This window comes from Bufo gargarizans, chromosome 5 (genome assembly GCF_014858855.1).
Source record: "Bufo gargarizans isolate SCDJY-AF-19 chromosome 5, ASM1485885v1, whole genome shotgun sequence".
Classification (NCBI taxonomy): domain Eukaryota; kingdom Metazoa; phylum Chordata; class Amphibia; order Anura; family Bufonidae; genus Bufo; species Bufo gargarizans.
This window is the reverse complement of record NC_058084.1, coordinates 483720315-483744897: the sequence shown is the minus strand read 5'-3', so window position 1 is coordinate 483744897 and position 24583 is coordinate 483720315. Positions and strand designations below refer to the sequence as shown.

The window sequence follows — 24583 nt, the reverse complement described above, 5'->3', positions numbered from 1 at the left end:
CCCGTTTTTTGCGGGATGAGGTAACAGTCTGATTGGTACTATTTTGGGGGGCCTACGCCTTTTCGATCACATGCTGTTGCAATTTGTATGATGTAATGTGAAAAAAATGGCTTTTTTTTTTACACAGATAATAGCAGTTTGTAAACAAAAAAAAATGATGTTTAATTGTCTCCATGTTCTGAGAGCTATAGTTTTTCTTTTTTTGGGGCGATTGTCTTAGGTAGGGACTCATTTTTTGCGGAATGAGGTGACGGTTTTATTGATACCATTTTGTGGGACATATGGCTTTTTGATCGTATGGTGTTGCACTTTTTGTGATGTAAGGTGACAAAAATGTCTTTTTTTTTACACCGTTTTTATTTTAATTTTTAATGTTGTTTATCGGACAGGGTGGATCATGTAATATATTTATAGAGCCGGTCATTACGGACGCGGCGATCCCTAATATGTGTGTGTTTTTATTTTTTTATTATAAAATAAGGGAAAATGGGCGTTTTTCATTTTTTTTTTACTTTATTACTTTATTAATTTTCTTAAAAACACTTTTTTAAACTTTTTTTTCTTTACTTTATTTCTGATGTTCACTTTTGGGGGTCTGATCCCCTCTCCAATGCATTACAATACATCTGTATTGTAAAGCATTGCCTGCTAGTGTATGACACTGTGTCATACACTACCAGGTTGCTAAGTAGACGGGCCTGTAGCTGGACAGGTTGCCTAGGAGACGGGCCTGAGGCTGGATCTCCTCGGCTCCCGTAGAAGGCAGTCCCCGATGCCGTGCAAGGCATTGGGCAGCCTCTGCATGGCATCAGGCTGCCTTGTTACGCATCGGGTCCCTGCCACAGCAGCGCGGGGACTCAATGCGCTCACTCACCCGGCACAAACCCCTTCTATGTCGCGGTCAGCGTGGACCGCGGCATAGAAGGGGTTAATCCACCGGCATCGGCTTTTTACAGTGATGCCGGCAGATACAGCAGGGACCCGGCTACCAGAGACTGCCGGGCCTATGCAGTAATCGAGTGCACACCGCTCCGGTGCCCGCGCGATCACCATGACGTACTTTTACATCAAATTGCGGGAACGCAGTGGTTTCCATGACGTAGTAGTACATTATGGGTCGGGAATGGGTTAAGATTGACATTTGTTCCTGCTCTTCAGAATAAGGTCAGAGCTTTCCTTTTATTACTTATCATTGCACATAGGTTTTGGCATAAAGAGACTTTTTTTTGTGTTCAGAAATAAGAGACTTTAAATGAAAACAAAGGACAGTTTGTAGTGCACGGACTCTATTGCATTTAAAGTGAAAGTCATTTATTTCTGCATTTGTCTATATTGCATTTAAAGTGAAAGGCATCTTAATATTCGTATTGATTGTGATAGCATTTAAAGTAAAATGTCTGAGCCTAATATTACCATGCCACTGTTAGAGGATGCAAAGATAGATAGAGCAGAAGTTGAAGAGCAAGAGAACCTGTCTGAGGTAGAAGAGTCTGATGCAGCATTAGTCTTGCCTCAAACAAATATAGCCCAAACAGATGTTCATCACATGCCAGAAAATGGACCTAAAAAATTTGGAGCAAGAAGCAGCATTAAAGGAGAAAAAGTTTGCCCGGATGTATGATAAATGGAAATGATACATTAAAGACATTCGTAGAAAGCTAAAGCAAGAAAGTATAAAAAGGAACTTGGGTGATGAGACGGTAGAAGAATCTGAATCAGAGCTTATGGCAGCATATGTCAACCTAAGGTCGTTTACGACACCTTTCCAGGGCATTGTAAGGAACATGGACACATGTACTGCGGTCACTAAAGATTTGGTAAAGCTTTTGAGAGAAACTATGATGAAGTTAAAGCAAGAAGTAGAATGAACGAGCTTTTTATGAGAGACTATGCTAGGTCCTTAGGTGGATCCACAATCTTAAGTGTGACTTCCTTCGCTAGCAGAAGTGCCACCCACATATCAGAGTCCTCAAATACTTCAGTCAAAAGAGAGGAATTAGCTGAACAACTTGCTGTCAGGAGAGCAGAAATTAATATGGAAGCTGCCATTGAGGCGCAGCGCCAACTGATGGCTGAAAAGGATGCACAACGCTATCAAATGGATGCACAACGCCATGAGATGGAAGCTGAAATGGAAGCACAGCTCCAACAGATAAAAAGTCTGGAAAGACAGAAATCATAGAAGATCTTAGAAGCCAGACTCAGAGTACATGAGGAGGATATGAGTCAGAGTAGTCATAGGTTCAAATCTGTACTAAGTGAAGAAACAGACTCCTACTTTCCTTCATACGCCCAGGAGAATGGAAGGAAATCTCCAGCTTGTAGTGAGGAAATAAGTCATTATCCTTCCATCCCTGCTCAGAAAGACACAGAGAGGCCTAGTCTAGTGTTAGGAAAAAGGTGTGTGAATTTACCCTCAATCTCTACCGGAAAAGATGAAGAAAAAGGACTCACCTAATTCAGAAGTAAGTGAGAAAATAGAACCGGATGATTCTATTCCTAGATGCCACGGCAATGCTCAGGAGAATGTTACAACCGTTATCCCAGCAGGACCACAGAGAACAGTCCTAGATAGACTTCCCGTTCTGGAACCCATGTATTTTCAGGAGACGTACTGAAGTTCATAGAGTGGAAGGCAAGTTTTGAAATGACCATTGAGCATCATTGCTTCAGTCCAGTTGACAAGTTATTCTACCTTCAGAGATATGTTGGTGGAGAAGCCAAGGAAGTTCTTGAAGGTAACTTCTATAGAAAAGACAAAGAAGCCTACAAACAAGCTTGGGAAAAATTGAATACAAGATATGGTCATCCTTTCTAAGTACAAAGAGCCTTTAGAGAGAAACTGAATAACTGGCCTAAAATAGGTTCTAAAGAACACTTCAGACTCCAAAAGTATGGTGACTTCCTGCAAGCATGCAGCAATGCCATCCCATATGTTCAAGGACTATAAGTACTGAACGACTATCTAGAAAACCACAGTGTGCTAACTAAGCTACCTGAAGAAGTGGCTTCTAGATGGAATCACTATGTGACTAAACATTAGATCTAGGTAAGAACTTCCCAAGTTTTAAAGAGTTCTCTAAGTTCGTCAATGAGGAAGCACGGATAGCATGTAATCCAGTAACATCATCTTACGTCTTAAAATCCTTAGAATAAAGGCCTGCAAAAGAGATAAGACGTGCAAGAGCAACTAGTTTTGCAACCAACACAAGGTCCAGATACCTACGAGAGCAAGTCCAAAGTCACTACTGGGATCAGTAGAGAAACAGAACCGCCAAATCTTCAGACTACCTTCAAGTGTATGTTCTGTGGAGAGAACCACTCCATACACAAGTGCCATCAATTGAAGGCGCAGTAACCAGAAAAAAATAAAATAAATTAGTGCTGGATAACCAACTGTGTTTCGGATGCCTAAGAAAAGGCCATGTTACTAAGGAGTGTAGGAAAAAGGCCACATGCAGCGTCATTCTACACCACTACATGAAGAACGTCCAAAAAAAGATAAATTCTCAATACCTAAAGATACTGAGGAAGGAAAGAAAGTATCGGTATTCTCTTGCAGAGTGAGGGAAGGAGAAAGCAATGGCACATCAATGGTTGTACCAGTGTGCATATTAAATCCTAAAAGGAGGAACAAGAAGGTATACGCCTATGCGCTACTGGATGCCCAGAGTGATGTCACCTTCATTGATCAAGAAATCTGCAAGAAATTACAAGTGGCTACAGAACCAGTAACGCTCAAACTCACCACAATGACGGGGAGAGACACATTAGTGAGCAGTCAAAGGGTCAAAGGACTGAGAGTTAGAGGACTTCATTCAAACTGCACATTAGATCTACCTCCAGCTTATACAAAAGACGATATACCTCTAGATCGAGATCGCATACCTACCTGTGAAACAGCCAATGAATGGGAGCACCTATCTGTCATATGTCATGAAATGTCCCCGCTGAAGGAGTTTGGTGTTGGACTGTTGATAGGCTACGATTGTCCCGAAGCCTTGGTACCACAAAAGATAATCACAGGAGGAAAGTGTGAACCCTACGCTGTTCAAACTGATCTAGGATGGGGTGTTGTTGGAGGAAAACAGCAGATTGCAAACTCAAGACAGGTGACAGGATTGTGTCATCGAATATCTGTCCAAGAATTACCAACTGTAAGTCTAGCAAAAGTAATCAAGATCCTTGAATCTGACTTTGCAGACATAAGTTCTAAAGAAAAGAGTGTATTCCAAGAAGATGTAAAGTTCGTACACACTCTAGAAGAAAGTATTCAGCAGAATCAACAAGGTGATCTTGAAATGCCCTTACCTTTAAGAGAACAACCTCATCTGCCAAATAACGGAAATCTTGCCCTAGCAAGATTGAAATGTTTGAAGAAAAAGATGGGAAGAGATCCCAAATTCAAGCAGGATTATTTGAAATTCATGGAAGGCATCCCTGAAGAAGGACATGCAGAGAAAGTTAATCACCAACCTAAAGAAGGAGAAGTGTGGTACATCCCACATCAAGGTGTCTACCAGTCAAAGAAACTAGATAACCCAGATTAGAGTAGTATTTGATTGCTCAGTAAAGTACAATGGTGTTGCATTGAATGATCATCTACTAAAAGGACCAGATCTTACAAACACTCTGCCTGGAGTACTCTGTAGATTCTAAAAATATCCCGTAGCGGTCATGTGTGATGTTGAAAAGATGTTCCACCTTTTTTATGTGAAAAATGAAGATAGAGACTTCCTGAGGGTTCTATGGTGGGAGGACGGAGATACAGATACAGAGCCGCAGAATACAGAATGAAAGTACACTTGTTTGGAGCCGCATCGTCTCCAGATTGCGCCAATTATGGTATGAAGTACCTGGCTAATCAGAATGAAAAGGATTGCCCATCAGCAGCAAATTTTCTGAAGAAAAACTTTTATGTAGACGATGGTCTTATAAGTCTAGAGTCCACAGAATCTGCAATCAAACTAGTGAAAGAAAGCCAAGAGTTATGCGCAAGAGGAAACCTGCGCCTTCACAAATTCATCTCAAACAACAGAGAGGTACTGGAAGCCATCAGTGACTCTGAACGTGCAGCAACAATGAAGAATGTAGATCTCAATTATGATCATCTTCTAGTTCAGAACATACTTGGATTGGAATGGAATGTAGAGAATGACAAGTTCTTCTTTGAAGTATCTATTGAAGAGAAAGTTGCAACTAGACGAACCATTATTTCTGCAGTGCCTTCTATATTTGATCCACTGGGATTCTTGGACCCAGCAATCCTCAGAGCAAAAGAAATACTGCAAGAATTATGCAGACAGAAGTTGGGAGGGGATGAGCCCATACCTGAAAATTTTAAGCCAAGGTGGGAGAGTTGGATAAGAGACTTGCAAAACTTGAGAGAAGTTCGGATACCCAGATGTTTTGTACCTCATGATTTCGGAATGTACAAGAAAATAGAACTTCATCACTTTTCAGATGCCAGTAGTTATGGTTATGGTCAGTGCTCCTACATCAGAGGGATAGGAGAAGAAAAGATACACTGTGCCCTGGTTATGGGAAAGGCCAGAGTTGCACCAACCAGTCTTTGGACAATACCAAGACTTGAACTGACAACAGCCGTAGTTTCAGCATCAGTAAGCAAGTTTCTGAGAGAAATATTGGATTTGAAAACAGATGAAGAATATTTTTGGACAGACTCATAAGTTGTCCTAGGATACATAAACAACGAAGCTTGAAGATTCCATATCTTTGTCGCCAACAGAGTTGAGAAAATTTGGGAAATAACAAATCCGGAACATTGGCATCACATTGACACAAAGCATAACCCAGGAGATCATGCTTCAAGAGGCCTGAATGTAACAGATTTGAAAAATTCAAATTGGTTCACAGGACCAAAGTTCCTTTGGGAAAAGGAAATCACGCCCAGTAAAGGTTACACAGAATTGTCTATGGGTGATCCAGAAGTAAAAGTCGTACAAACATTGAGCACTGCTGCCAAGTGTCAAGATGACATACTTGAAAGACTAGCCAGATGTTCAAAATGGAATACGGTCATAAACGTAGTAGCTCAAATTCAATGTTTGGCAAAGGGAATCAGAAAGAAGGAATTGCTGAATGTAGAAGAAAGAATGAAAGCTGAAGAAACAGTCATAAGACCCATTCAACAGAGATTCTACAGTGAAGAGTTGAAGAGACTTAGACAAGAACCTAAAAGGCTTCCAAACAACCACCCATTGTACAAGCTTAATCTTGTTCTGCAGGATGGTATACTGACGGTGGGAGGGAGACTGGAAAATGCATCGTTACCTAGAAGACTGAAGCATACAGCAATTCTACCCAAAAACTCTACCTGCACAAGATTGAATATTGATCACTACCACAACAAATCCTTGCATCAAGGAAGAAGCTTTACCCAAAGCTGTTTGAGAGAAGGTGGTTACAAAGTATATAAGTAAATGTGTAGTCTGCAGAAAGGCACGTAGACCTACCGAAGAGCAAAGAATGGCAGATTTACCGGCAGATCGTGTAAACCCATCACCACCATTTCTTTATAGCGGAATGGATTATTTTGGCCCATTCATCTCCAAACAGAACCTCAGGGAGCACAAGAGATATGGACTAATATTTACATGTCTGAGCTCCAGAGCAATTCACCTGGAAATGTTAAAAGATATGTCAACTGACACATTCATCAACGCCTTCATTCATCAACGCCTTGGGATGTTTCATAGCCATTAGAGGTATTGTCAGAGAGCTTAGATCTGACCAAGGATCTAATTTTGTCGGAGCAAAGAATGAATTGAAAAAATCTCTAAAAGAGATCGATAAAGAAAAAGAGTATTTGTTAGAGAAACAGTGTGATTTTCACATGAATGCTCCACATGCAAGTCATACAGGAGGAGTTTGGGAAAGACAATCAGAATTGTGAGAAACGTGTTAAGTTCAGTGTTGAAAAAGAACGCCGGAAGAATAGATGAGGCTTCACTTAGGACCCTATTCTATGAAGTAATGTCTATTGTTAACAGTCGTCCACTTACAGTTGATAACATCAACGATCTAACAATTTTGGACCCTTTAACTCCCAACCATCTACTTCACCTTAAGTTGGATTACATACAGCCACCGCCTGGCAAGTTCACCAAAGAACATTTATATGCCAGAAAAAGATGACGAAGAGTTCAATATCTATCAGAACAGTTTTGGAATAGATGGAGGAAAGAGTACTTAGCCAATCTGATGCCAAGAGGTAAATGGCAAACACCCAGAAGAAATGTCCAAGTTGGTGACATAGTGTTAGTGAAAGAAGAAGATTTACCTAGAAGTCAATGGAAATTGGCCAAAGTTCTAGAAGTTCAAAAGGATGTAGACAAACTAGAAAGAAGAGTGTTGTTACAATAGGAGACTCAAAACTTGACAAAAAAGGAAAACGTCTCACTACTCCACTCCAGTTGGAACGTCCTATACAGAAGTTAGTTGTTCTACTTGAGAGTGATAAAAGACACTTGGAAGTTGAGAACACGATGGAAAATTCCTCAAATTCATGTTCAAGTCCTACCACTAAGAACATAGAATTATAGGTAATTTTGGTGGAGGTGTAGCTGGCCAGCTAAGACCTGTCCAAGGTTACTAATATAGCTTTTATGTGTATACAGCGAAACCTGCCAATAGCATTAATACAGTTCCTATGTTTACGTGTTAAAGAAAAAAACTGAGTTATTTACTGTGACATCATGTTTTGGATGACATATAACTGTTATATTTTGTGTTCACAGAAGCAGAAAAAGATAATATGCCTTTAAGATTCATTTTGTAATGTAAGGTAAGCTCAGTGACACAGCAGAAACAACAGAATGCATAGGGTTAATCTGTTGTTGCTGGGCAGAAGTCTAGACCAATCACAGCCAGATTCTCACACAGCAAGAGTTTTCACCAATCACAGCCAGCCTCACACACAGCCTGTTTGGGAATTCCTCCAGCACCTGCTGCTAGAATCCTTATTCACTAGAGACAGGAGCTGAAGAGACAATCACTCCACTGAGAGCTGAGTTTTATGGGAACAAGAGGCCAAAATAGGTATTTATAACAAGTTATATAATGTTCATATTGTGTTTAGAACTGTATACTGAACTAGATATATATGTGTTTACTTATAGTTCCACCGAGTGCAACCATACAATTGCAAAGTACAAATACAAATTGCAAGCTACAGTTGCAAACTGTGAACTACTACAAATACCATACAAACATATTGCAAACCAAATTGCATACAACCATACCAGATCATACTCAACCAATCTGCAAATAGTTACTGCTAACTGCATACCGCCATTTTGTGATATATTTTCAACACGTGTTATGTACAGTACAGTGAAGACCATTTCAGGTGACTACCTCTTGAAGCTCATCAAGAGAAGGCCAAGAGTGTGCAAAGCAGTAATCAAAGCAAAAGGCGGCTACTGTGAAGAACCTAGAATATGACATATTTTCAGGGTTTTTTCACACTTTTTTGTTATGTATATAATTCCACATGTGTTAATTCATAGTTGTGATGCCTTCAGTGTGAATCTACAATTGTCATAGTCATGAAAATAAAGAAAACTCTTTGAATGAGGAGGTGTGACCAGACTTTTGGTCAAACTTTTAGTTAATAAAGAAGTTATTTCCAGCATTTGTTGGTCTCTTTAAACCTGCTGCTTCCATAGAACGGCGCTGGAGGATTACAGAGTAACAGACAGTCTGGTGAGACTAAAAGTCAGAGATATCAGAATTCTTATAATGCCACAGCACAAAAGGCACTTCATAGCGCTGCACCTGCCACACTAGGAAAATAGACCGCTGAGGAAGGCCTTAATAGGCCGAAACGTCCAGTCGCCAAGTCCAGTGTATGTGACTATTTGGCTTTTGAGATGTAACTGGATCATAAATCCTAAGTGATGTAACACTAATAAATGCCATAAACTGCAGACAAAAGAAGCCGTGTGCCGCAATTCTCTATTATACAGTATATCCCCAATATCATACATGTTGTCTATCACATATCCCTGATGTCATACATAATATCTATCACATATCCCTGATGTCATACATAATATCTATCACATATCCCCAATATCATACATGTTATCTATCACATATCCCTGATGTCATACATGTTATCTATCACATATCCTTGATGTCATACATGTTATCTATCACATATCACACAGGTTATAGATCAGATATTCACCAGATATCAGACGCTTTACACACTGGGGCCTGGGAGGCAATTTCTGGGGCCACAAACTCCGGAGATCCGTACTTGCTGTACTGAAATTCAGAAGCAATAATCCTCTGTGCAAATCCAAAGTCGCAGAGTTTGATATCGTCCCGATCAGCGTGAACCATCAGTATGTTCGACGGCTACAGAGAGGAAAGAATAATGAGTGTCAGCTCCTGTGCACAGGAGGCACAACGTGTCACCATGCACGCAGCACCCGCTCCCCTGGAAGGAGACGTCTGTCATGAGACTTCTTCTGGTTTACCTTGATGTCCAGGTGCAGAATGTTCTTGTCGTGGAGATAAGCGATGGCCTCAAGCAGCTGCCGGATATAAATCTTCACCTGCACAAAGCAAATCCATCACACACAATATAATGGGGAATTTATAGATATACCACAGAGGTTGATGTGTGACTCCCTATCCCATGACTCACAGCAGCCTCTTCATATCAATAAACTAAACTCACCAGACCCCAGATTACTGCATACAGATATATACAGCCACCACTAGAGGGAGCTCAGGAGATTACTACATACAGATATATACAGCCACCACTAGAGGGAGCTCAGGAGATTACTACATACAGATATATACAGCCACCACTAAAGGGAGCTCAGGAGATTACTACATACAGATATATACAGCCACCACTAGAGGGAGCTCAGGAGATTACTACATATAGATATATACAGCTACCACTAGTGGGAGCTCAGGAGATTACTACATACAGATATATACAGTCACCACTAGAGGGAGCTCAGGAGATTACTACATACAGATATATACAGCCACCACTAGAGGGAGCTCAGGAGATTACTGCATGCAGATATATACAGCTACCACTAGGGGGAGCTCAGGAGATTACTACATATAGATATATACAGCTACCACTAGGGGGAGCTCAGGAGATTACTACATACAGATATATACAGCCACCACTAGAGGGAGCTCAGGAGATTACTGCATACAGATATATACAGCCACCACTAGAGGGAGCTCAGGAGATTACTACATACAGATATATACAGCCACCACTAGAGGGAGCTCAGGAGATTACTACATATAGATATATACAGCTACCACTAGGGGGAGCTCAGGAGATTACTACATACAGATATATACAGCCACCACTAGAGGGAGCTCAGGAGATTACTACATACAGATATATACAGCCACCACTAGAGGGAGCTCAGGAAAATACTGCATACAGATATATACAACCACCACTAGAGGGAGCTCAGGAGATTACTGCATACAGATATATACAGCCACCACTAGAGGGAGCTCAGGAGATTACTACATACAGATATATACAGCCACCACTAGAGGGAGCTCAGGAGATTACTACATACAGATATATACAGCCACCACTAGAGGGAGCTCAGGAGACTACTGCATACAGATATATACAGCCACCACTAGAGGGAGCTCAGGAGATTACTACATACAGATATATACAGCCACCACTAGAGGGAGCTCAGGAGATTACTACATACAGATATATACAGCCACCAGTAGAGGGAGCTCAGGAGATTACTACATACAGATATACAGCCACCACTAGAGGGAGCTCAGGAGATTACTGCCTACAGATATATACAGCCACCACTAGAGGGAGCTCAGGAGATTACTACATACAGCCACCACTAGAGGGAGCTCAGGAGATTACTACATACAGATATATACAGCCACCACTAGGGGGAGCTCAGGAGATTACTGCATACAGATATATACAGTCACCACTAAAGGGAGCTCAGGAGATTACTACATACAGATATATACAGCCACCACTAGAGGGAGCTCAGGAGATTACTACATACAGATATATACAGCCACCACTAGGGGGAGCTCAGGAGATTACTGCATATAGATATATACAGCCACCACTAGAGGGAGCTCAGGAGATTACTGCATGCAGATATATACAACCACCACTAGAGGGAGCTCAGGAGATTACTGCATATAGATATATATAGCCACCACTAGAGGGAGCTCAGGAGATTACTACATACAGATATATACAGCCACCACTAGAGGGAGCTCAGGAGAACTGCATACAGATATATACAGCCACCACTAGAGGGAGCTCATGGGCAGTAGTTGAGTTCTCTGCTCTCTTTCTGTCTTGTGGATTTTTGCTTCCTCATTGAAGTCAGTGGATAAACCTGTGACAGTTTGGTGTCAGGATGTGACTTGCGGCAGATTTCCGGTTCGCACGCAGGGTAACGTCCACCACGTGTGGATGATTTGTGGAGGACTCTACTGGGCTGGTTTTGTTCATTATTACACCTTCAGTTTGCTGCCCGGCCACAGAAGTGTAATACGCAGTGTGTGCATGAAGCCTAAATTATAAAGGAAACTCTAAGTATGTGCTGTGAGCGGCTGGCGGTCCCCATCCTGCGCGCGGCTCTGTCATATTCCGCAGAGGGAGCGGCAGAGGGGCCGGCGCCATCTGTCATCTTCTCGTCTTATTCTGTTTGGCAGCGCCAGGACCTTACACTAAAGCCACAATTAATAATCCTGGAGAATAATTATGGAGAAGAACATCTGCTGCTTCCTGTCCCAGCCTCACAGGGCACGGGGGCGCTCCAGCATCAGAGACACCAAACCAGGGTCCCCCCACAGAACCCCCACCTCTCAGAGCACCCAGCATATCATCAATACATAATAGTAATGTGCAAGAAACACTGCAGCTAGAGGAAGGTACAGAGACATAAGTCACCGCCACCCTGTTATACCAGTGATGTCATCAGTAGGGGGTGGAGCTGTGACAACATACCAGTGATGTCATCAGTAGGGGGTGGAGCTGTGACAACCTCTCAGACATAATATACTAGCAGGCCTCTCACTGCCTGCAGACTGTACCCTCTCTCTTCCTGCAGACTATTGCCCCTCTCCTTGCCTGCAGACCATAGCCCCTCTCCCTGCCTTCAGACCATAGCCCCTCTCCCTGCCTGCAGACCATAGCCCCTCTCTCTTCCTGCAGACCATAGCCCCTCTCTCTTCCTGCAGACCATAGCCCCTCTCCATTCCTGCAGACCATAGCCCCTCTCCCTGCCTGCAGACCATAGCCCCTCTCCCTGCCTGCAGACCATAGCCCCTCTCCCTGCCTGCAGACCATAGCCCCTCTCCCTGCCTGCAGACCATAGCCCCTCTCCATTCCTGCAGACCATAGCCCCTCTCCATTGCTGCAGACCATAGCCCCTCTCCATTGCTGCAGACCATAGCCCCTCTCCATTCCTGCAGACCATAGCCCCTCTCCATTCCTGCAGACCATAGCCCCTCTCCATTCCTGCAGACCATAGTCCCTCTCCATTCCTGCAGACCATAGCCCCTCTCCCTGCCTGCAGACCATAGCCCCTCTCCCTGCCTGAAGACCATAGCCCCTCTCCCTGCCTGCAGACCATAGCCCCTCTCCATTCCTGCAGACCATAGCCCCTCTCCTTGCCTGCAGACTATAGCCCCTCTTCATTCCTGCAGACCATAGCCCCTCTCCCTGCCTCCAGACTATAGCCTCTCTCTATTCCTGCAGACCATAGCCTCTCTCCCTGCTTTCAGACCATAGCCTCTCTCCCTGCCTGAAGACCATAGCCCCTCTCCCTGCCTGCAGACCATAGCCCCTCTCCCTGCCTGCAGACCATAGCCCCTCTCCATTCCTGCAGACCATAGCCCCTCTCCTTGCCTGCAGACTATAGCCCCTCTTCATTCCTGCAGACCATAGCCCCTCTCCCTGCCTCCAGACTATAGCCTCTCTCTATTCCTGCAGACCATAGCCTCTCTCCCTGCTTTCAGACCATAGCCTCTCTCCCTGCTTGCAGACCATAGCCCCTCTCTCTTCCTGCAGACCATAGCCCCTCTCCATTCCTGCAGACCATAGCCCCTCTCCCTGCCTGCAGACCATAGCCCCTCTCCATTCCTGCAGACCATAGCCCCTCTCTCTTCCTGCAGACTATAGCTCCTTTTCCTGCCTGCAGACCATAGCCCCTCTCCCTGCCTCCAGTCTATATCCCGTCTCTCTTCCTGCAGACTATAGCCCCTCTCCCTGCCTGCAGACCATAGCCCCTCTTCCTGCCTGCAGACCATAGCCCCTCTTCCTGCCTGTAGACTACATCCCCTCTCTCTTCCTGCAGACCATAGCCCCTCTCCCTGCCTGCAGACCATAGCCCCTCTTTCTTCCTGCAGACCATAGCCCCTCTCTCTTCCTGCAGACCATAGCCCCTCTCCCTGCCTGCAGACCATAGCCCCTCTCTCTTCCTGCAGACTATAGCCCCTCTCTCTTCCTGCAGACCATAGCCCCTCTCTCTTCCTGCAGACCATAGCCCCTCTCTCTTCCTGCAGACTATAGCCCCTCTCTCTTCCTGCAGACCATAGCCCCTCTCTCTTCCTGCAGACCATAGCCCCTCTCTCTTCTTGCAGACCATAGCCCCTCTCCCTGCCTGCAGACCATAGCCCCTCTCCCTGCCTGCAGACCATAGCCCCTCTCCCTGCCTGCAGACCATAGCCCGTCTCCATTCAATGCAGACCATAGCCCCCCTCTCTTCCTGCAGACCATAGCCCCTCTCCCTGCCTGCAGACTATAGCCCCTCTCTCTTCCTGCAGACCATAGCCCCTCTCTCTTCCTGCAGACCATAGCCCCTCTCTCTTCCTGCAGACTATAGCCCCTCTCTCTTCCTGCAGACCATAGCCCCTCTCTCTTCCTGCAGACTATAGCCCCTCTCCATTCCTGCAGACTATAGCCCCTCTCCCTGCCTGCAGACCATAGCCCCTCTCTCTTCCTGCAGACTATAGCCCCTCTCTTTTCCTGCAGACTATAGCCCCTCTCTCTGCCTGCAACCTGTACCCCCCATCCTGGCTCATGCAGGATATCTTGAAATATTCTTGCACGTCTTCAGTTCCCCAAACATTAGTCTAATAATACAATACTTATTAAAGGGGGAGGGGGGAGATGCGGCTTCTGTCTCTCGGTGTCTACATGCTGTGAGAGGGGAGGAGGGGGTGATACTGCAGTCTCCATAGAGTTTGTGTGGCTGCTCCCGGAGGGCGCTCTTTGGTGAATATAATCCCTCCCGCAGTTTATTCTCCCCTCACCCCCCCTTTATGGGCTGTAATGCACCGAGCTGCACACTGCAATGCCTTCTGCGATCGTCCCCCCGCCATGATGTCACCACTGCTGCATATTACCCAGCATGCCTAGCGGTGTCCTATCAGAGTCTCATGCTGGAGGTGGCATCTCCTGCCATTGTCATCTCATGGGGGCCTGCGGCTGGATTGGAGGATGGCAGGCTGTATGTGTGTCTGGTACCTACTGTCCTGTAAACGGGGGAAGAGGTTGCCACAAGGTGAATGACTGCCAGGAGGGACTACACGTGGCACAGGCTTGTAGCTCCGGTTGGTGACCGGGTGGCTGAGATTATGGTGCAGTGAGAAATAATATGGCCGATGATGGAAGCAGAGAACGTTCTCCCACCTCTTTCTCAGTGATCATGTGTTTCCGGAAGAGTCGATCCAGCAGTTCCTCCCCGCAACATCTGACATCGATAAGGACTAAGAGGAGTTGTACAGAGATCTATGATCCCTACACCCAGATCCGAAATCCCTGCACCCAGATCCGAGATCCCTGCACCCAGATCCGAAATCCATACACCCAGATCTATGATCCCAACACCCAGATCCGAGATCCCTGCACCCAGATCTATGATCCCAACACCCAGATCCCTACCACCAGATCTGAGATCCCTACACCAAGATCTATGATCCCTACACCGAGATCTATGATCCCTATCAATGTGTAGGGTTCTTGCATCTGGGTGTAAGGATCATAGATATGGGTATAGGAATCATAGATCTGTTAGTAAGGATCATAGATATGGGTGTAGGGTTCATAGATCTGTTAGTAAGGATCATAGATATGGGTGTAGGGTTCATAGATCTGTTAGTAAGGATCATAGATATGGGTGTAGGGATCCTGGATTTGGGTTTAGGGATCTTGAATCTGGATGTAGAGATCATACATTTGATTGTAGGGATCCTAAAACAGCTTGTAGGGATCATAGATTAGGGTGTAGGGATTATTTATCTGGGTGTAGGGATCATAGATCTGAGTGTAGGGATCATAGATCTGAGTGTAGGGACCCCTACTTACAGATCTATGATTCCTAAACCAGTATCTATGATCCTTACACCAAGATCTATGATTACTACACCCAGATCCCGGATCCCTACACCAAGATCTATGATTTCTACACCCAGATCCAGGATCCCTACACCCAGATCTATGATTTCTACACCCAGATCCAGGATCCCTACACCCAGATCCAGGATCCCTACACCCAGATCTATGATTTCTACACCCAGATCCAGGATCCCTACACCAAGATCTATGATTCCTCCAACCAGATCCAGGATCCGTACACCCAGATCTATGATCCCTTAACCCAGATCAATACACCCTGATGTATGATCCTTACACCCAGATTCGAGTTCCCTACACTCAGATCTATGATCCCTACACTGATTTATGATCCCTACACTTAGATCTATGATCACTACACTCAGATCTATGATCTCTACCTCCTGTACTATGATCCCTACAAGCAGATCCAGGATCTCTAAACTCAACCGTATGATACCTACATCCAGATTCAAGATCCCTACACCCAAATCCAGGATCCCTACACCCATATCTATGACCCCCTACTCACAGATCTATGATTCCTAAACCCTATGATCCTTACACCAAGATCCCTACACCAAGATTTATGATTCCTACACCTCGATCTATGACCCCTACACCCAGAACCAAGATCAATACACCCATATCTAATATCCCTAAACCTACATCCAGATTCAAGATCCCTACACTCAGATCTATGATCCCTTAACCCACCTCTTTGATCCTTACAACCATATCCAAAATCCCTACACCCAGATTTATGATCCCCATACCCATATCTATGATCCTTACACCCAGATCTAAGATCCCTACACCCAGACCTATTATTCCTAAACCCAGATCTATGATCCCTACAAGCAGATCAAGGATACCTACAATCAAACTTGTGATCCCTAAATCCAGATTCAAGATCCCTACACCCAAATCCATGATCCCTACACTCATATCTATGATCCCTACTCACAGATCTGATTCCTAAACCCAGATCTATGATTTCTACACCCAGATCTATGATCCCTACAAGCAGATCTATGATCCGTACACCCAGATCTATGATCACTACACCCAGATCTATTATCTCTACACCCAGATCTATGAGCCCTACACCCAGATATATGATCACTACACCCAGATCTATGATCACTACACCCAGATCTATTATCTCTACACCCAGATCTATGAGCCCTACACCCAGATCTATGATCACTACACCCAGATCTATGATCCCTACACCCACACTTATCATCCCTACACCCAGATCTGAGATCCCTACACCCAGATCTAGGATCCCTACTCACAGATCTGATCCCTACACCCAGACACATTGTCACCCCAGTAAAGGATACATCTCCAGGATGAGAATTAATGTCTTTTTGGTCTCAAAGGAATCGAGCAGCAGGGTCACCCGATCATGTGACACCTCCGATATGATGTCCCTTTCGCGATACGATTGCTGCCGGGTTTTGCTCTTCAGCGGGATGAATTTGGCGGCACATGTGGCTCCGTTTCCTTTGTGCACAACCCTTTTCACAAAACCAAAGGATCCCCTGAAGACAAGATAGAAGACAGTGAGGAGGATCAGTATGCAAGAGTTCCAGGACTGATGTAAGGAGGGTCAGTAAAAAGAAACTTCAGGACGAGGTTAGTAAACAGAAGCTACAGACGTGAGGGGAGGAGAAATCGTGAGACAGAGCCTGCAAAAGGAAGAAGAGGGGTCAGTGAGAAAGAGCTCCAGGACCAAGGTGAGGAGGATCAATGAACAAGAGCTCCAAGACTGAGGAGAGAAGGGTCAGAAAATAAAAGCCCCAGGACTTAGGTGAGAAAGGTCAATGAGCAAGATCTCCCAGGACTGAGGAGAGAAGTGTCCGCGAACGAGAGCTCCAGAACTAAAGCGAGGAGGATCAATCAGTTAGAGACCTAGGACTCGTTAAGGAGCGTCAGTGAGGAAAAGTTCTGGGAAAAGTTGAGGAGGGTGAGGTTAGGAGGGTCAGTGAATAAGAGCTGTAGGACCAGGTGAGGAGGGTCAGTGAATAAGAGCTGTAGGACCAGGTGAGGAGGGTCAGTGAATAAGAGCTGTAGGACCAGGTGAGGAGGGTCAGTGAATAACATCTGTTGGACAAGGTGTGAAGGGTCAGTGAATAAGAGCTGTAGGACAAGGTGAGGACAATCAGTGAATAAGAGCTGTAGGACAAGGTGTGAAGGGTCAGTGAATAAGAGCTATAGGACAAGGTGAGGAGGGTCAGAGAATAAGAGCTGTAGGACAAGGTGTGAAGGGTCAGTAAATAAGAGCTGTAGGACAAGGTGTGAAGGGTCAGTGAATAAGAGCTGTAGGACAAGGTGTGAAGGGTCAGTGAATAAGAGCTGTATGACAAGGTGAGGAGGGTCAGTGAATAAGAGCTGTAAGACAAGGTGAGGAGGGTCAGTGAATAAGAGCTGTAGGACAAGGTGAGGAGGGTCAGTGAATAAGAGCTGTAGGACAAGGTGAGGATGGTCAGTAAATAAGAGCTGTAGGACAAGGTGAGGAGGGTCAGTGAATAAGAGCTATAGGACAAGGTGAGGAGGGTCAGAGAATAAGAGCTGTAGGACAAGGTGAGAAGGGTCAGTGAATAAGAGCTGTAGGACAAGGTGAGAATGGTCAGTGAATAAGAGCTGTAGGATAAGGTGAGGAGGGTCAGTGAATAAGAGCTGTAGGACAAGGTGAGCAGGGTCAGTGAATAAGAGCTGTAGGACAAGGTGAGGAGGGTCAGTGAATAAGAGCTGTAGGACAAGGTGAGGAGGATCAGTGAATAAGAGCTGTAGGACAAGGTGAGGAGGGTCAGTGAATAAGAGCTGTAGGACCAGGTGAGGAGGGTCAGTGAATAAGAGCTGTAGGACAAGGTGAGCAGGGTCAGTGAATAAGAGCTGTAGGACAAGGTGAGGAGGGTCAGTGAATAAGAGCTGTGGGACCAGGTGAGGAGGGTCAGTGAATAAGAGCTGTGGGACCAGGTGAGGAGGGTCAGTGAATAAGAGCTGTAGGACCAGGTGAGGAGGGTCAGTGAATAAGAGCTGTAGGACAAGGTGAGGAGGGTCAGTGAATAAGAGCTGTAGGACCAGGTGAGGAGGGTCAGTGAATAAGAGCTGTAGGACCAGGTGAGGAGGGTCAGTGAATAAGAGCTGTAGGACCAGGTGAGGAGGGTCAGTGAATAAGAGCTGTAGGACCAGGTGGTGAGGGTCAGTGAATAAGAGCTGTAGGACCAGGTGAGGAGGGTCAGTGAATAAGAGCTGTAGGACCAGGTGAGGAGGGTCAGTGAATAAGAGCTGTGGGACAAGGTGAGGAGGGTCAGTGACATCTCGGTGGTCTTCTGTGGGGTCCTACAGAGGTGCATACAGGAGGAGAGAGCGAACACCGCGGCAGCGTGACGTTACCACGTGTGGCCTCCGCTGGGATTAGTCCTGACACCGTCGATGATTAGTAATATTCCGCCTACCTCCCAATCTCTTCTTTAACCTCAAAGAAAGACTGGAGCTTCCTCCTCTTGTGCTGCCGCTTTGTCTCCTGTTCCTTCTCATCTGCAAAGAAGAACAACTGCTGTCACCTGTCACACAATAGAAATGTCACCGCCCCTCCCCCCTCAACAGACTCCCCCGGAGCGACAACCGGGCGACTGCCTGCAGAATACAAACTAACTGCGACAGAGTGCGGGGACGGGGATACAATGTATCACTGCGGGGACGGGGACACAATGTATCACTGCGGGGACGGGGACACAATGTATCACTGCGGGGACGGGGACACAATGTATCACTGCGGGGACGGGGACACAATGTATCACTGCGGGGACGGGGACACAATGTGTCACTGCGGGGACGGGGACACAATGTATCACTGCGGGGACGGGGACACAATGTATCACTGCGGGGACGGGGATACAATGTATCACTGCGGGGACGGGGACACAATGTATCACTGCGGGGACGGGGACACAATGTATCACTGCGGGGACGGGGACACAATGTATCACTGCGGGGACGGGGACACAATGTATCACTGCGGGGACGGGGACACAATGTATCACTGTGGGGACGGGGACACAATGTATCACTGCGGGGACGGGGACACAATGTATCACTGCGGGGACGGGGACACAATGTATCACTGCGGGGACGGGGACACAATGTATCACTGTGGGGACGGGGACACAATGTATCACTGCGGGGACGGGGACACAATGTGTCACTGCGGGGACGGGGACACAATGTATCACTGCGGGGACGGGGACACAATGTATCACTGCGGGGACGGGGACACAATGTATCACTGCGGGGACGGGGACACAATGTATCACTGCGGGGACGGGGACACAATGTATCACTGCGGGGACGGGGACACAATGTATCACTGCGGGGACGGGGACACAATGTATCACTGCGGGGACGGGGACACAATGTATCACTGCGGGGACGGGGACACAATGTATCACTGCGGGGACGGGGATACAATGTATCACTGCGGGGACGGGGACACAATGTGTCACTGCGGGGACGGGGACACAATGTGTCACTGCGGGGACTGGGACACAATGTGTCACTGCGGGGACGGGGACACAATGTATCACTGCGGGGACGGGGACACAATGTATCACTGCGGGGACGGGGACACAATGTATCACTGTGGGGACGGGGACACAATGTATCACTGCGGGGACGGGGACACAATGTATCACTGCGGGGACGGGGACACAATGTATCACTGCGGGGACGGGGACACAATGTATCACTGTGGGGACGGGGACACAATGTATCACTGCGGGGACGGGGACACAATGTATCACTGCGGGGACGGGGACACAATGTGTCACTGCGGGGACGGGGACACAATGTATCACTGCGGGGACGGGGATACAATGTATCACTGCGGGGACGGGGACACAATGTATCACTGCGGGGACGGGGACACAATGTATCACTGCGGGGACGGGGACACAATGTATCACTGCGGGGACGGGGACACAATGTATCACTGCGGGGACGGGGACACAATGTATCACTGCGGGGACGGGGATACAATGTATCACTGCGGGGACGGGGATACAATGTATCACTGCGGGGACGGGGATACAATGTATCACTGCGGGGACGGGGACACAATGTGTCACTGGGGGGACGGGGAAACAATGTATCACTGCGGGGACGGGGACACAATGTATCACTGCGGGGACGGGGACACAATGTATAACTGCGGGGACGGGGACACAATGTATCACTGCGGGGACGGGGACACAATGTATCACTGCGGGGACGGGGACACAATGTATCACTGCGGGGACGGGGACACAATGTATTACTGCGGGGACTGGGATACAATGTATCACTGCGGGGACGGGGACACAATGTATCACTGCGGGGACGGGGATACAATGTGTCACTGGGGGGACGGGGACACAATGTATCACTGCGGGGACGGGGATACAATGTATCACTGAAGGGACGGGGACACAATGTATCACTGCGGGGACGGGGACACAATGTATCACTGCGGGGACGGGGACACAATGTATCACTGCGGGGACGGGGACACAATGTATCACTGCGGGGACGGGGATACAATGTGTCACTGGGGGGACGGGGACACAATGTATCACTGCGGGACGGGGAAACAATGTATCACTGCGGGGACGGGGACACAATGTATCACTGCGGGGACGGGGACACAATGTATCACTGCGGGGACGGGGATACAATGTATCACTGAAGGGACGGGGACACAATGTATCACTGCGGGGACGGGGATACAATGTGTCACTGGGGGGACGGGGACACAATGTATCACTGCGGGGACGGGGACACAATGTATCACTGAAGGGACGGGGACACAATGTATCACTGAAGGGACGGGGACACAATGTATCACTGAAGGGACGGGGATACAATGTAACACTGCGGGGACGGGGACACAATGTATCACTGCGGGGACGGGGATACAATGTGTCACTGGGGGGACGGGGACACAATGTATCACTGCGGGGACGGGGATACAATGTATCACTGCGGGGACGGGGACACAATGTATCACTGCGGGGACGGGGACACAATGTATCACTGAAGGGACGGGGACACAATGTATCACTGAAGGGACGGGGACACAATGTATCACTGAAGGGACGGGGACACAATGTATCACTGAAGGGACGGGGACACAATGTATCACTGCGGGGACGGGGACCCAATGTATCACTGCGGGGACGGGGACACAATGTATCACTGCGGGGACGGGGACACAATGTATCACTGCGGAGACAGAGGAGCAGATTACCTGGATGCAGAACCAGCTCGGCCTTACAGGACACTTCTCCGGCAGAGTTGTGGGCGACACAGGTGTACACCCCGCCATCTCCAGCCTCCGTGCTGTGGATGATGAGGGAATATTTCCTGTCCTCTCGCATCATCCGGATTCTGTCACTTTCCACCAAAAAGTTGTTGTCCTGACAAAGCGAAGGTAGAGACCTCAGAAAAGAGCAGAAGCGTCCCCCGCCATATCATACTAGAGTCAGCCCAAGCTCAGCGTAGAAGAAATAAATGGGGGTTGGTCAGCACATGGGCGGTGGCGGTCTCCACTGGTCGTACGCGCCTGACTAACCTGTCTGCCCCAAAGTCGGGCACAGAGGTCTTTATTACTATGGAGGGGGCACAGAGGGCTTTATTACTATGGAGGAGGCACAGAGGGCATTATTATTGTAAAGGGGGCACAAAGGGCATTGTGGAGAAACTAACCTCGCCACTGGGTTTTGGAGGGGCCTTTTTGCCAGCCTCTTGCCTCAGGGTTATGGCCCATACTAACTATAAGGGTCCATTCACACGTCCGTTGTTTCTTTCCTGATCTGTTCTGTTTTTTGCGGAACAGATCTGGACCAGATCTGGACCCATTCATTTTCAATGGGTCCTGAAAAAAAATCGGACATTGTGCTGTCCAATTTTTTTCAGGACCCATTGAAAATGAATGGGTCCAGATCTGGTCCAGATCTGTTCCGCAAAAAACGGAACAGATCAGGGAAGTAACAACGGACGTGTGAATGGACCCTTAAGGAGAAGGCAGACCAGGTCGGCCAAATGTGACTTCCATGGAATTCGGGAACCCCTGCTCGGATCTGGGTGATTTTTGGATATGTTGTTCACCCAGATCAGAGCTATAAATGGATGATGGGGATATGTGGGGTTTTGAGGTGGTTTCTGTGTTTTGGGGAAAAATGTGTGGTTTATGCCTGTGAGTGATTAAGTTAGCCCATTATGTTGGTAATTGTATTTTGTTGATTGCGTCACAGACAATGCCATTGTGTTTGTTAATTGCGTCACAGACAATGCCAGTGTGTTTGTTAAATGTATAGTTTTTGTGTTTAAACTGTAAAACTGTACAGGATTGGCTGCTATGTTATGTCCTCAGTTCCCAACCAGGTCCATGGGGCTGGTACCCTTGTTGGAAAATGTGTATATAAGTCAATACTTGTGTGTTCAATAAAGAGTTCCTGTTTTACCCTTCATCATGTTGAGGCTGGTGTTTGGGTAACTGATTGACACTGGGGGATTGCTATACGCTGAAGATTTGCTATACTCCCCTGGCATAACTACTAGCTCTTGTAAGAGCTGTTCCTGTTCCTGGTTCCTGTGGTGGTATCGTTGTAGAGCGGTGTGCTTGGAGTCCTCGGGAAGCGCTAGGAGCATCTATCAACGGAGGTACCCGGTCGGGGTGCCAGGAGATCCATTACAGGCATTATTACTATAAAGGGGGCACAATGGAGATTATTACTGTAAAGGGGCACAAAGAGGGCACTACAACTGTGAAAGGGGCACAGAGAGGGCACAATGTGGGCATAACTACTGTGAGGGGCCACACATCTGTACAAAACTACTGTGAAGGTTGTACAATGAGGGCAATACTACTGTGAGGGGGTACATTTATTTTTTAAGTATTGGGGGGGGGGGCAGAGAAAGGACCTGCCCCGGGTGCCAAACACCCTTGGCATGCCACTGATCCCTTGCATTTATTGGAGGCCATTAGGCACCAGGAGAGGTGAAATCCAGAGTGGGCTGAGCATGCATGTGGAACCTGCATCCCCTGAATGTAATGGAGGCCATTAGACACCAGGAGAGGTATAGTACAGAGGGGGCTGAGCATGCATGTGGAAGCTGGATATCGACATGCCAGTGACGGACAGGAACAAATACTTGTGTACAAACTGTATTTGCCAAGAATCTCCCACTTAGAACGTAGCATTAGCATCAGTACGTTTTCTATAGTGAGTACAGCACGATTATATTTACTATATTATTGTGTCTGCAGGGTGCTGGTGCATTGTGCTTGTTTTTGCATTCAAGCTCATCTTATACCAGGCTATGTTCAATACAAGCTAATCTTATACCAGTCTATGTTCAATACAAGCTCATCTTTTAACAGGCTGTGTTCAATACAAGCTCATCTTATACCAGGCTATGCTCAATACAATCTCCTTTTATACCAGGCTATGTTCAATACAAGCTCATCTTATACCAGGCTATGCTCAATACAATCTCATTTTATACCAGGCTATGTTCAATACAAGCTCCTCTTATACCAGGCTATGTACAATACAAGCTCATCTTATACCAAGCTATGTTCAATACAAGCTCATCTTATACCAGGCTATGTTCAATACAAGCTCATCTTGTATCAGGCTATAGACAGTACAGGCTCCTCTTATACCAGGCTATGTTTAGTACAAGCTCATCTTATACAAAGCTATGTTCAATAAAAGCTCATCTTATACCAGGCCATGTTCAATACAAGCTCAACCTATACCAGGCTATAGACAGTACAGGCTCCTCTTATACTGGGCTATGTTCAATATGAGCTCCTCATATACCAGGCTATGTTCAATGCAAGCTCATCTTATACCAGGCTATAGTCAGTACAGGCTCCTCTTATACCGGGCTATGTTCAATACGAGCTCCTCTTATACCAGGCTATGTTCAATACAAGCTCATCTTATACCAGGCTATGTTCAATACAAGCTCCTCTTCACTGGCGTAACTGGAAATAACTGGGCCCCACAGCAACTTCTTCACAACCCCCATTCCTGTGGCTAGTCAGACGATGCCCAACACCCGCTCTATCCGACTACAGAGTCACTGTAAATAATGTCAGAGTATCAGTGT

General features: G+C 46.6%; 1 protein-coding gene across 1 annotated transcript in view; it reads right to left on the bottom strand.

The window, feature by feature from the left end:
• The window catches only part of OBSCN (obscurin, cytoskeletal calmodulin and titin-interacting RhoGEF), a 452890-nt gene that overhangs the window by 24046 nt on the left and 404261 nt on the right, over positions 1-24583 (bottom strand). The window contains 6 exon segments of the mRNA XM_044292830.1: positions 9215-9387; positions 9510-9587; positions 14714-14774; positions 16765-16965; positions 18886-18967; positions 21711-21879. Coding sequence (XP_044148765.1) covers positions 9215-9387; positions 9510-9587; positions 14714-14774; positions 16765-16965; positions 18886-18967; positions 21711-21879 — 764 coding nt within the window.